Source organism: Photinus pyralis, unplaced genomic scaffold (assembly GCF_008802855.1).
Source record: "Photinus pyralis isolate 1611_PpyrPB1 unplaced genomic scaffold, Ppyr1.3 Ppyr1.4_LG5, whole genome shotgun sequence".
Lineage (NCBI taxonomy): Eukaryota > Metazoa > Arthropoda > Insecta > Coleoptera > Lampyridae > Photinus > Photinus pyralis.
In genome coordinates this window covers 38,959,109-38,974,272 of record NW_022170596.1, presented here as the reverse complement: position 1 = coordinate 38,974,272, position 15,164 = coordinate 38,959,109, and the positions used below count along the sequence as shown (strand labels likewise).

The 15,164-nt window shown below is 35.2% G+C and overlaps 2 protein-coding genes across 5 annotated transcripts in view; both read right to left on the bottom strand.

Moving 5' to 3' along the window:
- The window catches only part of LOC116172813 (probable tubulin polyglutamylase TTLL2), a 75,811-nt gene that overhangs the window by 35,819 nt on the left and 24,828 nt on the right, over nucleotides 1-15,164 (bottom strand). The gene's annotated exons all lie outside the window — the stretch shown is intronic.
- LOC116172814 (gonadotropin-releasing hormone II receptor-like) overlaps nucleotides 1-15,164 on the bottom strand; it is a 32,925-nt gene that overhangs the window by 13,525 nt on the left and 4,236 nt on the right. For all 4 annotated transcript variants that reach the window (XM_031490100.1, XM_031490101.1, XM_031490102.1 and 1 more), the window contains exon 2: nucleotides 12,319-12,611. In XM_031490100.1, coding sequence (XP_031345960.1) covers nucleotides 12,319-12,570 — 252 coding nt within the window. In that variant the 5' untranslated portion in view covers nucleotides 12,571-12,611. The remainder of the gene's footprint in view (nucleotides 1-12,318; nucleotides 12,612-15,164) is intronic.

Here is a 15,164-nt window from a genome sequence, read left to right as displayed (position 1 = left end):
TAGATTTTTTGAATAGGAAAAAGCACAGTGTGTTGAATTAATTGCAAATAGTAAAAATCTAGATAATTAATTATGTTGGAAACGTGATCGCGAGATAGGGTTTGAGACTTTATTGTGTGTTTGTTACATGAATCTCTTCACTATTTTAAATCACAAAAAATGATCAAAGTCCTCGTGTGAGATCGAAGGGACTTCAGCGCATTTTTGTGTGGCAGATCAGTGTTTTATTAGCCAATATTGACTCCACCATCAATAAGATCTTGCCGAAAGCTACCACGTTCACTTTGTCGGTACCATTTTCTCACTTACCGTGCACTCGCAATTCGCGTTTGAAGTTTTGACTCCACCATCATTAAAATCCTTTGGGGGTTACCATATTCCCTTTGTCGACACCCACTTCTGATCACCCGCAACAATTCGGATTTGAAGTTTCGACTCCACCATCAGTAAGATCTCGTCGGGGGTTACCACATTCCCTTTGTCGATACACAGTTCCGACGTCCCGTTCATTCGTAATTCACATTTTGGTAGATTTCGCTAAAATCCCGGCATAAAATCGTATTCAACTTTTGGGTACTTCACATAGCTCGACCTTCTATTAGTGACACGAGAAAGAGAGACCGCGATTCGCGCTGTAAGAAACTTTTGGGCGCCCAAAGTCGACTACCCCTCGAAGCGCGCCGCGCAAAAGGTGGTTTATTTCGCCCCTAGGAAAAAAAAAACAAAATTCCGCCACGCAGGAGTTGTGCGCGTTGACAAGATCTTCCCGACGACACCAATTTGAAAACAATCGGAGAAAAACTGTAGAAGAAGATAGATAAAAACTGAAAAATCTCCAGGTTAGTATAATACGCTCGGGGATGGCGTCCAGATGTCGTCGACTCCAAATCTTGTAGCCCCATCCCTAACGTTCTTAATTACACGGCCCCGATAGTTACATGTACACTCCTTGTCTTTTTACAAGCGTTTTTCTACGGGCGCGCATTTACTGCCAGCCAGCCAGCCAGCCAGCCAGCCAGCCAGCCAGCCAGCCAGCCAGCCAGCCAAAGTGAGATTAAAAGCTACTTTTTACAAAAAAAATTTTTTGCAAAAATGCGCTAAAAATGTGAAGATAAGGCAATATACATGAGTATTTATTTAAGAGCCACCAAAGCAGAGGATCAGGTTTCGATTTTTTAGATCAGGTGAAATAAAGAACCAACATTTCGCAAGGTAAAAGTTATTGAAAGTTTATTACTGAGCTAGCCGTTAATTATTTGATTAAAAAAAATCATTTCTTACGGCAAAATTGTACCAATGTCGCAGAGATTAAAATTCATTTTCTACAAGTAGTTTCCAACCCCTGTAAATGTAACTAAGTCGTTACAGGGTATTTTCAGAACGATCGATTGATAAATCACACCTTTTTAAACCATTTTTTTTGCTGCTAAATCACAATTGACAAAAATGTTTATTTATTTTTAGGCTGGTATAATTATCGAAATAATAATAATAACAATTTATTAGTGCGTTAGGAACAATATTTTGCATAAGTCATAAGAGTAAGATGTAAAATTACTAATAATACTATAAACAATACAATGTAGAAAAAAAAACAAAAAAAACAAAAACAAAACTAGATTTTAATAATACCGGCTTAAACCGTAAAATCGTTGTCGAATACACGACAATTGACAAATCAATGTTGAGGTGGAATTTAATAGGAGCTAGAAGCGAGTACATGTGAATATATGATACTGATGACGATGACTGATGATCTTATTACACAAGTGATTACATAACAAATTGAGGTTGTTAGGAAACAACGTCAATTTATAACATACTGAAAGAGCGAGAGACGACTGAAGTTACAATGCTAAGGTAACCTAAATTAGAAAGGCGACGGTTGGGGGCGTTTTCATCACGTTTACTAGACCAGTACGAAACACTGTTACACTACGTACATCAAGTGGGCTTACAAAAATTTAAAGATGTTGCCCGAAATGAAGTTAATTGCACCCTCGAGATTAAAACACACCCTTTAGTCATTCTGTATATAATATACCTACTACTGTTTCATTCTTGCATAAATACTAGTTAGTCCCGTTGACCTGAAATAAAATGTACGAGAATTAAGTAAGGATCACCCCTGACCATTGACGTTATGGAAGAGCTTTTAGTGCTTTAGTTGATCATGAAATACGGTGTAAGTATTTACGCTCTCCACCTGATCGGGATCCCTGTAATAATTTACACAGCTTTGACACGATAAAGTATTTTTCCCTTAAAATAATTAATGAAAATTACGTTCTAAAGCTTTAAATCTAAAAACCCTACGGGTACGGATTTGCTTCCTCAATAGCCTCTTTAAAAGAATTCTCGCAAGGGTAATTATGGTACCTACATAGTTCTCTCAATTTTATTTTTCGAGACGTTTGATAGAATCTTTCGAAATGTACCTACTTTTTAATTAGGTGCACATCTTCCTTGTTATCCAAATAATCTGATGGGAAGTTACATCTCCTAGGGTACAGGAATTTCGGATTGTTGTGGAATATGTGTATTGGAACAAACACTCTGTCAAATAAGTTTTCAAAGTTACAGAAGGAAACCTTCCATGCGAGACGATAGATGAAGGTTGTTTCATATTTTAGCTTTGTGTATCAACTATTAAGAGAAATTGACTTCGATCGGATATTCAATTCCGACGTAATTGTCCAGCAAAAAGTTATATTTCAGAATTAAATATTAAAATGTATCCCCAATGTATATAAAACGGTGATGTGCGAAATGAAACCAGTGAAGTATAATATAACGCTACCCAAGGAGCTGTAAGTAATGAAATGTGCAAGAATATGTAGATTAATCTGATAAATTGTTACCATCAATCATGAAATTTATATACGAACTGTTCAGTTTAAAGTCCTATCGACAGTTTGCTGAAATTAGATTGGAATGTGAATGAATGTGTAATTATTGTGTAATTGCATTAGATTATTCTACATAAGGTATAACTTATCTAGATGGTCTATCCTGGTTAATTAATCGCACGTTTAATTAAAATCAAGTAACGATTACATTGCTTACTATGGTTTAATATTCTGACCAGCAGGAATATTTTTTTATTTCCAGTAGGAGTTTTCTCTTTTTTTTAGAGGACTGTAGGATTTTTCTTAAATATCAATAGTTTACTCATCATCAATGTAGTTATTCTGTTTGAAATAACTTTAAAAATATCAACCAGACAACATATATTGTGAATTGGTTATGGCGGGTTATTAGAAAAATGTACTTACTAAACCAAATAAATTTTATATTTTTAATATGAGTAGTGGCTTCGACCACGTCATGGTCTATACTTCTCCTTGCTTCATTACTAATTGCAACCAATATAAAAGTTGCAATATTGCATGTCGTTTAGCAAAACCATTTAACATTGCTGTTTCCATTTGAACAAGGGCGTCGCTTGTCATTTTAGATCTACCTGGAAATTTGATATGAATTTGTATCGTTCTAACAACCACCTTAATCACAAATTTTCCATATTTTCCGGTTTTCAGCAATTTACATGATATAACAATTATAATCGCCATCTAACAAAAAGGGTAGCGGTCTGGTCGATAACTGTTGCATACCGTGAATTTTAATAACTGGATTACTGGAATATAGGGTACTGGATACAGCGATCGCTTGAAGTTCTGTTACAAGATTAAATGTTTTGCGTGGGTAAGACCCTTTAATGAAAATCGCAATACCTTCGTGAGCGTGGGCGCGAGGATTAATATCTTTTTCATAAATACTACATCCTTTTAAGTTGAAAAATTCATTTAGTTTAAATCTAGTTTCTTATAAACAAATACATATGTTGTTAGATCTGTTCAATAGTGGTTGCAATTTTTAGTTGAATTGCACTCTCCATTTTTGTACTATTAAAAAATGTACAAATTCTACAGAATTGAGACATTACATTATTATTAGTTTTTTTAAATTTGATTTGGCGCATCGACTGCTATGGCCTGTAACGCTATTGCTGCCACAACGATTTTGTTTGTAAGTTTTCGCTGATGATGATATCCTTGCTGTCGAAACGCGTTCCAGGTTTTAATATATTATTTATTTATTTATTTATTTATTTATTTATTTATTTATTTATTTATTTATTTATTTATTTAGTTATTTATTTATTTATTTATTGTTCCTCTCGTTCTAGGACCCTCAACAGGCTTACGCCCAATTACAGAGTGACCCGCATAATGCTTTTTATTATTTTATTATTGTGGTTTATTGGTGTTTTTGTTTTACGTTTGCAAGTTTGTTTTTTAAAGTTATGGTTGATGTTTCCCCCTTTACTTTGGAGTTAATTTTTAGCTGCACAACATGCCGTTCTATCGACTCTACCCACACCTGGGATGTTAACATGTCCTGGTACCCACACAACACAACAAATGCAAAAAATACGTGAGCAGAGAAGTAGGACTAAGTTTTTGGAGAAGGTGAAAAGGGGTCAAAATCGTATGACGGTGATTTCCGGCAAAACTTGAGATCAGACATAAAAGTGTTCAATTGAAAAGTTGTAGATCGTGAAAAACTTTACAACTTTCTTTCGAGCCACTTTCTCACAAACCTCAAAATAATCGACAAAATCGCGGAAAGCCGTGTTTTTTTTTGTTGGTTATTTCCGCAAAAATGATTTACTTTTATTGAAACTTGGTTAAAATATACTTTTTTATAATTCAAATAGCTACAAATTTTTTCAATATAAAAAACTTTTTCAAATGAAAATTGCCCTTCAGGGATTTACCGTAGGCCGTAGAGTGTTTCATTTAGTGTCTTTTTATCTATACTTTTTCATGAATTAAAAAAAATTATAGTTCATATTGAAGAAGAAGCTCAAAAAACGAAAAAACTACAAAAAGGACTTCAGTAACATTGAATTTTCTAGTAAATGTCGATAATTTGTATAAATTTTGGAAATTTATCAAAAACTGATTTCAGCATTCGATTCTACGGGAGAAGATTTCATTGTTTGAACAGAGACTTTGTTCCTTGATAATATTATATTTGCAATAGAATTGAACTCCCCTCCCCTTTCCAGAGTTCGAGATTGCATACATTTCAGGTATATAGATATTGGTACTCCTGGAGACGCTTACCACAAAACACGTGGATGCAAAGTTGGAGAGGCTTTTCAGCGCCATCTCTCAATTGGTGTGAAACTATTAGTGGTGGGAAATTCTGCAGGTATATCCTTGGTAAAAATGAATCTGAAGACACTTCTTGTGAAATGGAGTATCCTGATTGTTTTTCATTGGATGCTGAACATCAATTACCTGAAGAATTAAGTGATGACGAAGAGGAGCTTGAAGAACAGGAATCATTTGAGAATGATGAACATTCAGTTCTCCAAATGACGAAAAAGGCAGGATTAGAGTGATATTGTTTTATTCCATTTTGTAAATATTGAAAATTGTCCGGAATATAACAATTTGAAAAGAAATTGGTATCTAATTTGATAACAAATTGTTCATACATATACCAACAATTATGAAACCTAAGTGAACTAATTAATTTCGAATAAAAAAGTCATCAAAATCTTCGTGTGAAATTGAGAAGAGACTTCAGCGCAGATCACTATTTTATTTGCCAGTTTTGACCCCACCATCAGTAAGACTTGGCGAGGACTACCACATTCTTTTATCGGTACCACTTCTGACGCCCCCAGAGTCATATAAATGAGCCAGTTTAGTGAATTATGCTAAAATCCCTCAACAAAATAGTGCTACATTTTTGGGTCACTTCTCATAGGTGGAGCTCCTATTGGCGACACGAGAAGGAGAGCCCGTGATTCGAACTTTACGAAACTTTAAACCGGCTGACAAAATTCGCAGCGGAAGATAACTTGTGAGCGCCCGAAGTCGACTGCACTCCAAGGCGCGCGCTTTGCAAAAGGTGATTTATTTCGCCCTTCGGACAAAAAAAAATTCGGTCGCAAGAGTACGTGTGGGCGTTTACAAGATCTTTTCAACGAAACCAGTTTGAAACAATCGGACTAAAACTGTAGAAGAAGATAGGAAGAAACTGAAAAATCACCACGTTAGTATAACACGCTCAGGGATGGCGCCCAGATGTCGCCTACCCTACCTTATGTAGTCCCGTCCCTAAAGTTGTTAAGTATACGGCACCGGTAGGCACACGTGCCACTCCTCGTCTTTCTACAATCGTTCTTCTACGGGCGCGCATTTCCTGCCAGCCAGCCAGCCGGCCGGCCAAATTGAGATTAAAAGCTACCTTTTTGCAAATAAATTTCCAAAAATGCGCAGACAATTGTATTTTTTTCCGTAGAATCGAATGCTGAAATCAGTTTTTAACAAATTTCTGAACTTTAAACAAATTTTATCAATACTGCTGTGTTTATTTCGTCTGGCAGGATGAAATTTTCGGACATCTTAATTAAGATGGACAAGAGCGGTCTCTTTTTTATGTAATTAATTTTTGTAATTAAGTTTTATTAATTTGTCGTTGGTCTATGTAACGGCATGCGGGTTATTGTGTCATACGATGGTTGGATGTAATTAATCGCCTTTTCTGTGTAATTAAGAGAGATGAAATTTTAGTTTTCCTAGAAATTAAGTTTGGATTTATCTCTTAATGTCTGATAAGAAATTGATTTATAAAAATTAATCTACCTTAATTTTCCATGGCCTACTAACGTACGTTCAGGAGATAGTCTTTGTTGTCAACTGTGTATGATTGGTTGTTATAATTTTGATTTTCGGAAGAAGGGTTTCGCCGTAAATAGGGCGTTAAGAAGAAAAGCGCCGCTTTTTGCCACAGAAACCGCAGATCTACGTTTCATTGAAATTGAAAATCGGTTTTTAGCCACAATCAGAGCCAGAGTTATGTCTCGTGGAAAATTTTAAATCAACTTTTTGCTACGTGCAGCACCGAGTTACGTTTTGTTGGAGAATTTATCTCGCTTCTTGCGAGTTCCATCGATGATTTTTGTTTTGAAGCCACAGCCAGCATTGAAAGTTTCGTCTAATGTGATGTGAGAAGTTTCGTTTGTGAAGCGGGAAGCCGAATTCGGGGCTAGTTTTTTTTCTGCGTTTTGAAGTCTTGGCCATCAAAGGTGCTGCAAGGAGAGGTGTTTATCGGCGACCCTGCGATTACCCGGTCCTTAGTGTAAAGTGTGTTTATTGAAAATTGTTTTTGTGTAAGGATTTACCTGTCTTGTTATTGGATGCTTGCCCAAGGTCCATTTTAATTATTCAAAATTTTGAAGTTTAAGGTATTTGGTCTGACCCACTGTCTGTTAGGAGTTAACAGATTAACTGAGAGCAGATTAAAACAACCCTAAGTATAGTAACATTTATGTTTAGGTTATTTCGGTTGGTTCGGTTCCGGTCTTTTTTCACAATCCTTCATATAAACCTTTTGGGCACTTAAGTTGTTTGGTTGTTATGCGTTTACGCTCGGTAAATTAGGAACTGTTTCAGTGCGATTATATTATGTGAGAAAAGGTAGTGACAGTTGATTTTCAGGGTTCTTACTTTACACGTTCTGGCTTAATTAAATCGTCAAAACCAGCCGCAAAGAGTACGACGAATACAGTAGAGGAGAGGAGAGAGTCATTTTGTGTTATAAAAGATAAAAGAAGTATAACATGATTTTCTAAAAGATGACAGAAATTGTAAATTGGTGCATAACTGCGTAGGAATCTTTTACAATAAATGGGCGCAGTGGAATAGTTTTCAGGAAGAAGCGTTCCATTATGAAACTTTACCCAGTAGCATATTTAATTAAATTAAATGCCTTTACATCATGTTAATCTTGAATGCGGTTTCAGCGCTACATTCAAATTCATTTGCTGAAAAGTTACTGCTGTATAACATAATACCATTGAATAATAAATCTGATTTATTATTCAATGATAATACCATAAAACTGAATTACAAGTTATTAATAGTGTCGTTCGGAGAGGAACAAATTTAGGGATTTCTCTTATATTGAAACGTATCTGTTGAACGTTGAGAATGGTATAAAACAGAAATCACATGAGTGGATGAGTTTTTCTTGGAGGTATCGCTTGGAGGCACGAAGTTTGTACATTTCTCAAGTTTCCACATTAGAGAGCAGCTGTCTCATTTCTTGCCGCAGATTGATCCCAGACAAATGAATTGTTTAAATTAAACCATGAGAAATATGTACGCTAGGCTCCTATCTATAAGGCGTTGTTGGTTTTGTGGTTAACGGTAGCAATGATTAAAGGCGTTTTTATAAGAAACATGAAGTGTTTTGCTGATAAGGGTCACATAAAACAACTATACATCAATGACATGTAAAGTGAGTTTCGAGTTGGGGTGAGAAAACGATGATACTTGCAGAAAATGTAAAATGAAAGCATTAATGCGGAACGAGATAACAAAAAGGTCACACAAATAAAAATTATGCCCAGTTTTACGATCAGGAACAGAGTTCGACATCAACTTAAGGCATGGAACTCTACTTTTTCAAAACAAAAATTGTATTATTTCTGCTTCATCTTGTGTTTATATTCATATTTTGATTACTTTTCTACAACATTATAACTATAAGTATACTACTACTACTATAATTACTGCTTTATACTATTGTATAGTATTAGTATTGCTTTTTGCTCAATCAAATTTTTGTTAGTCTCATACCTTATTAAATAGATTGAAGATATGAGTGGGGGTGGCTTGACCTTTAAGTACGAAGAAGAAGAGATAAACGTGGCTCTTTGCGGGTCGATTAAAAGAAAAATTAAATTTAATCTCCTCCAACAAATTTTTTACGTATTACGTGTAACAGCTTTCCTTTTAATGCTCTACGGTTGTGCATTAAATATGACAGGTTTTTGCACCTATAGGGGTGTTGAAATTAAGGTACCAAAAGATTAATATTCTTCCCGACTGGCTATAATACAATATACATAATAAACAAGTTAAAAAATAATCGTAAACGATTTACATAAAGCGCATTTCCACTTGCATTCATTTCCCATTTGTAAGATGCAACTTCTGTTAAAATCGTAAAAATCCGCCCACAAATATGAAAGATAGCGTTGCACATGGGCAATCCATTGTTGACGTGCTACTTCAATTTCAGTTTATGCGAAGAATTTCATTTCAATGCTTTTCTAAATAAGAAAGTTGGAACTGCGCATGCGCAAACCTAAATTTTAAAACTAATGTTAGATTTTCCTTTGTTCCAAGCGCCTAAGTATCAAATTTCACTTAAATAGTTCCATAGATAAAAAAGTTGGCACTGCGCATGCGCAAAATAAAATTTTGAAACTAGCGCTAGATTTTCCTTTATTCCAAGTGCCTATGTATCACATTTCATTTAAATTCTTCCATAAATAAAAAAGTTGGCACTGCGCATGCGCAAAGCCAAATTTTGAAACTGGCGTTTGATTTTCCTTTATCCCAAGTGCCTATGTATCAAATTTCGTTTAAATTCTTCCATAAATAAAAAAGTTGGCACTGCGCATGCGCAAAACCAAATTTTGAAATTGGCGTTTGATTTTCCTTTATTCCAAGTGCCTATGTATCAAATTTCATTCAAATACTTTTATAAGTAAACAAGTTTGCAATTCGGTTTATAAATGGTCGAGATGCGAAAAGGGCACTGTGAATTTTGAATCGATTCGATTCAACTTTTGGCATTGCGTATTATATGGCTAAATCTATGCCCATATTGAATTTCATGCAATTCAGTTCATAACTAACGGAGATGTAAAAGCGATCGAACATTTCTAAACAAAGTTATCGTTCACACGGACAGATAGATGGACAGACAGACAAAGGAACAGACGGACAGACCAACCGGCAGGCGACAGATAGCAATGCAAAATTATAAACGATCTCTAGGATCGTTAATAAACGGCAAAAGTGTAAAATTATGGAACATGTAAAAAACGGTTTTTTGTTTTTTTTACAATAACTTTTTTTGTAAGCGGTGCAGAAAAAATTCCTTCCTTGGTACAAGACTCGACACCATAACGAACCAAATAGCGAAAAAAGTAGAACAATAGCTCTTAAGATAAAGAACTAGTAGCATCGCAAAACGAGTGGACGGACGGACGGACGAACGGACGGACAAAGTGGCCACAATAGCGCATTTTTTTTTTATTTTTGTGGAAATGCGCTAAAAATACGCTTCGTGACACAAACAAATACATTTACTGCGAATAACAAATGGTACACTCATTTATCTAAATCGCTTAAATTCAATGAAATAAACTGGACAAATAAAAATTCCTAAATAAATGCGTTCATAAGCTATAAATTTATGTAGGTACTAAATACCGCCATCCATTTGCTAATTGATTGATCCTTTTCGGGATAACCAAATTTTATGATATATATCAACCGGACATTATGCTACAAAAATCCTCTGAAAGATCAATCAATTATTTTTTTATAGACAAACATTAACATTTACGAATGTATTAGACGATTCTTCGGAGATAGAGCTATTTCTTATGGACCCTTTGCGCTGAAGATGGCAGAATTAAGTTTAGCCTACAGAAAACAGCAAATTGGATCTACGGCAATTCGGGATCGTTTAAATTTCAGTATTCCTTATCTGCTACAGTGCTACAGATGAGGTAACTGCTTTGATGGCAAATCCTTTTTAAAATTTAATTTCCGTAATCCAACTTTAGAGTTTAACACTTTTCAGATTTGTATACTGGCCCGCTTAATTAACGAACGCCTTTGATCTATCGCGAAAGAATTTATTTGTTTCCGCTATGTAACACGCTCAATTCGCGTAAAATTCGATCCCGGTTTTAGCCCAAATAATACTTTTTACTTATTTATTATCCCTCTCTTGTTCTGAGCCATCAACAGACTTGCCCCTAATTACAGAGTGACCCACATAATGCTTTTTAGAAGGGCCCTTCAGAAGGTCCTTAAGTTGTTCTATACTACTCCGCGGTATTTACCTTACGAATTAGGAAAATTAAGTCGGAGTAGCCGGCAGAGTGCTCGTAACTGATCTAAGGAAATTTCCATCTCTGCCACAGATGAAAAATTCTTACCTCAGCCTAGGTTCGAGCACTCGACCTCCGGCTATGTAGCCCAAAAAAGATTTGACTTTTATTTGATCGCAATTAATTACTCTTTTTTTAACCGTAAATCTACGTTCTTGGGAAGAAAAACTCACGTAATAGGGGCTACTCCTATTTATTTGTTTAACATGCGTCTACTAGTGTCTACTACTAGTAACTAAAGCTTTCCTTAAGTTCGAACGCCCCGAAAAATATTGCTATGGACTACTGACGCCCATAACTGACACTCACAGCAGAACACACAAATTCATAATTCGTATTCGGAATCCAGACGGCTCATATTCAATAGCACTGATCCATGAACTCGTTGAAATCGATTGGCGAAGGTTCGACATCGCTATCCCTTTTCGTTCTCGAGACGAGGAACAGACGGACAGACAGACGGACAAAACCATCAAATAAGGGGAATTTATTTTTCTTTCGAAAAATTTGCTTGAAAATGGATGAAACTGACAAATTAATATCCCATGACATTCAAAATGATGAAATATAAAATATTATGAGTCTCGCGATAAAACGCAAATGAACATAAAATCACCCCGTTACTGCTCAATTATTACTAAAGGCCACTTCTTGGGCAAGTGTACAGGGAATTTGTGTAATAAAACACCCGTTTTCCACCCTGAATACCCGGAGTACATTTGTGAAGTCGATCAGCATTGCTGAACACTCGGTATCTAGAAGTGTTTTACGCTCGCCGCTTCGTTACTAAAAATGGTAGACACAAGGAGTGAGTTCTGCGTTTTTATTTTTGTTTCATTGTTTATTTTTAATTTAATCGAACGTATTTAGGGTACAATCGTATGAAATGGTAATTCCATCAGATATTCCCTACTCGAAATGAATAAATAGGAAACGCTTCTTTTTCCTTTTTGGCATTTGAGCGAACAGTAAGTAAATCTTTTTTTTGCTTTTGTATTTTCGCCGCTACGTTTTGTAAGTACCGAAATTTTGAGCTTTTAAAATTCATATCTTAAAAGTTCCGTAGGAAAAAAACAATTAACGCGCAATAAATTGTTGATGCGGCATATAAAACGGAAAATCATTCACTTATTCTGCGAAAGAAGTAATTTGAAGCAAATCGTTTGTGAATTATTTTAAGAATGTTTTGTCGGTAAAGTATTCTGCCGCATTCCCATCTATTGATGATTTTTGGCGATATTACTAAATATCGATCTCTAATACATAGGAAAAAGTAATAAAAAAGCAGGAAAAATTTGTTAAATATTAAAGCTACTTACTAACAGGTCCGCAATCGCTAAATGCATCAACATTATATTAATTCTTGATGGAGTTTTTCGACGCCTTCGAAGTATTAGTACTAGCACTGTAATATTTCCGATCGCGGAAAATACCATTAATATACTGTTCCCGATAATTGACAACAAATGTCCGTCATTAAATTGCATGTCAATCGGTAAAATCGGCTCCCCCGATTCCGAACAGTTACTAATGCATGCCAACGGCCAAGGCTCTTTCTCCGGTATCTCCATGATTTATGCTGCTTCTATTTCCAAGTGAAAACTCGACACATCTGGAACAAAATGTTCAAATTAAACGACACGCATATTGTGTTAAAATAAATGAAAGAGCCTTATAGGGTTAAAAGAAGTAATGCGAGTTGATAACGTCAATTATGAACCTCATTAATTAAAAAAATTATTAAATAATTAAAATGGGGGGGTTCAAACGACAATTTGGTTTACGCTTAATACCGGAGAATACCCCCTGAGGTCTTGAGAAGTGTAAGATTTCCCTTCGATATAAATTAAATTAAAATGACCCGTGTGTTAGCCCCCAAACTTCAAAATAATGAAATTTCATGTACTTCCTTCGTTAGGACATTGATTGCACATTTAGACCCACTTTTATTTTTGGTGTGGACATTTCCCTAAAAAAAGATATTGAAAAAACAAAATTAGGGGGGAGGGGAGTGCTTGACTTCACGATTTTAGCCCCCCAATATTAAATTAATTGAACGGGATATACTTCATTCGTTTGCAATTTCTTTGCACATGTAGGCAGAATTCGATTTTTCGGATGCGCATTTTTTTCATTTTCTTCGAATTGAAACACGGGGGAAAATTTGAGTTTCAGCCCCTCAATTTTTAAGGTCCACTATTACTGTAACAGGTTGTGCTCGATGTATATTGGATTGTGCCGGTGAAATATTCGAAAATAGTCTTGTGGTACATGGTAGATCCTGCACTCAGATCTCGGGGCCCAACTTGACTCTTAGCCTCCACGTTTTTTTACAAATACGGAATAAGCCATAATGACAATGGTCGAAGTGCTGTGTTTATCGAGCAGGCGTCGCTTATGTGAAGCCTTTCATTAAGATTTTCCCAGTACTTGTCGTTAAAGGGAGTTTTTCCACCATTAAAGAGCCAATTTTACATCTGTAATTACAACCAACCCAGTGTCGTCCAAATTGATATACAAGTTCAATTAAAGTAGAGAAGTGAAGTTATAGAAACATAATCCGCACATACTAATTTAATCATCATATGGTTATTGATCTGCTCTTAACATGCCTCTTCAGCTACAGTATATCTGTAGACGTAACTACAATGATTTTTGTATTTCGTTTGTCTATAGTAATTTCACTAAGTTTCTTATCAGTGTTAAGGTGAAGAACCTGAAGTAATGGTTCCATGATCGGCTTTCCTTCTTATATTTATATTGAATTCGTAGGCCTGCTATTTTTTCGTTTCAAACTTATCTGTATTGGTTGTTATGAGTTTGAACGTTCACTATCAGAAGAAGCCTGCAAATTCTTCCTTACTTACTTCTATTTCACAGTGTACAACAGTTTATCCGATGTATCTCCTAGTTTAGTAAGACTGTGAAAATTCTTGTAAAGCAACGTTGTATAATACTGCCTAAGATTGCGTGTATTTCACTAAAAGGTGAAATCTCTCCACGTATGATACATATATTATTGCATATTTTCACCATCTTCTTGATGTTTGGAAGCACTTATTTTATTTTAATTTTAATTCAATTTGTTGATCAGCCAAAGCTGTGAATACTTATATGCAAAATTAATAATATAGTTTATTTTGGGTTCTCACATGAGATTTTGTGTATTTTCGATTTGCAACAATTGCGATTAAACCGAATTTATTTATGAATATCTTGCATATTTTGATATTCTTTGCATTTACATAATGGACTTGCATATTTTGCATATTTTAAGATGTATTTAAGTTAGATTTCATCGATATTAATTTGAATTTTTAATACACTTGGTGGATTTTTATAACGGACGCAGTCATGAAACATACTGCAATAGCCGGAAGGGAGATTTATTTATTTAATTGAGGTTTAATTTTATCATTTCCAAACTATTTTATCTTTCTCTTTCTCTACGGTGTTGATGGGTTATATTGTGGAAGGTTTGGAAATTGCTCCCAATAGTTTGTTGCATTTTTTGGGATTTTGGGTCATGGCGTCAAAACTAGCCCCCTGGCGAAGAAGGATTCAACTAAATTAACTATTTTGGCAGATTCTTATTGCCCAACGAATACTCTTTTCAACGATACCAAATTTGTTAAAAAAAGGCAAATGCAAAGGAGCAGTCTTTCACTTTCGTAGGAATTAAAAACGCAATTAGATCTTTTTTCATACAAAATTCCAATCTAAATCAGGACCCTGTCAAAATCTACGGTTAATACGTGCCTTTGGCACATCTTGTTTCTTACCCAACCCTTGTCTTACACGCTTCACTTGTTTGAAATTTTTCTCTACCTTTTTGTTTAGCAACTTTCACACAATTCTATCTTATTTTTTTGCAACACTTCCAAACAAAAATGTTTTAATTAATTAATATGTTTGCGGAAATTGTGTCACAGCGAATGTCTCGATAGGTACATACCTATGGGCCACCTTCTGTTTGCAATTCCTTTATTGAACTTATTGGGAATGATTTACTCCAAATTCATTTAAAATACTATTTGAAGAGCGAGGTAGACTTTTCGCGTTCCCTACAGAACACCTGTCAAGTTCGTATCATGTGAAAAGTATTGACTAACTTTTCAGCCGACTACTGTCACAAACGTTCTATCAAGGAAATTTAATTTTTGAC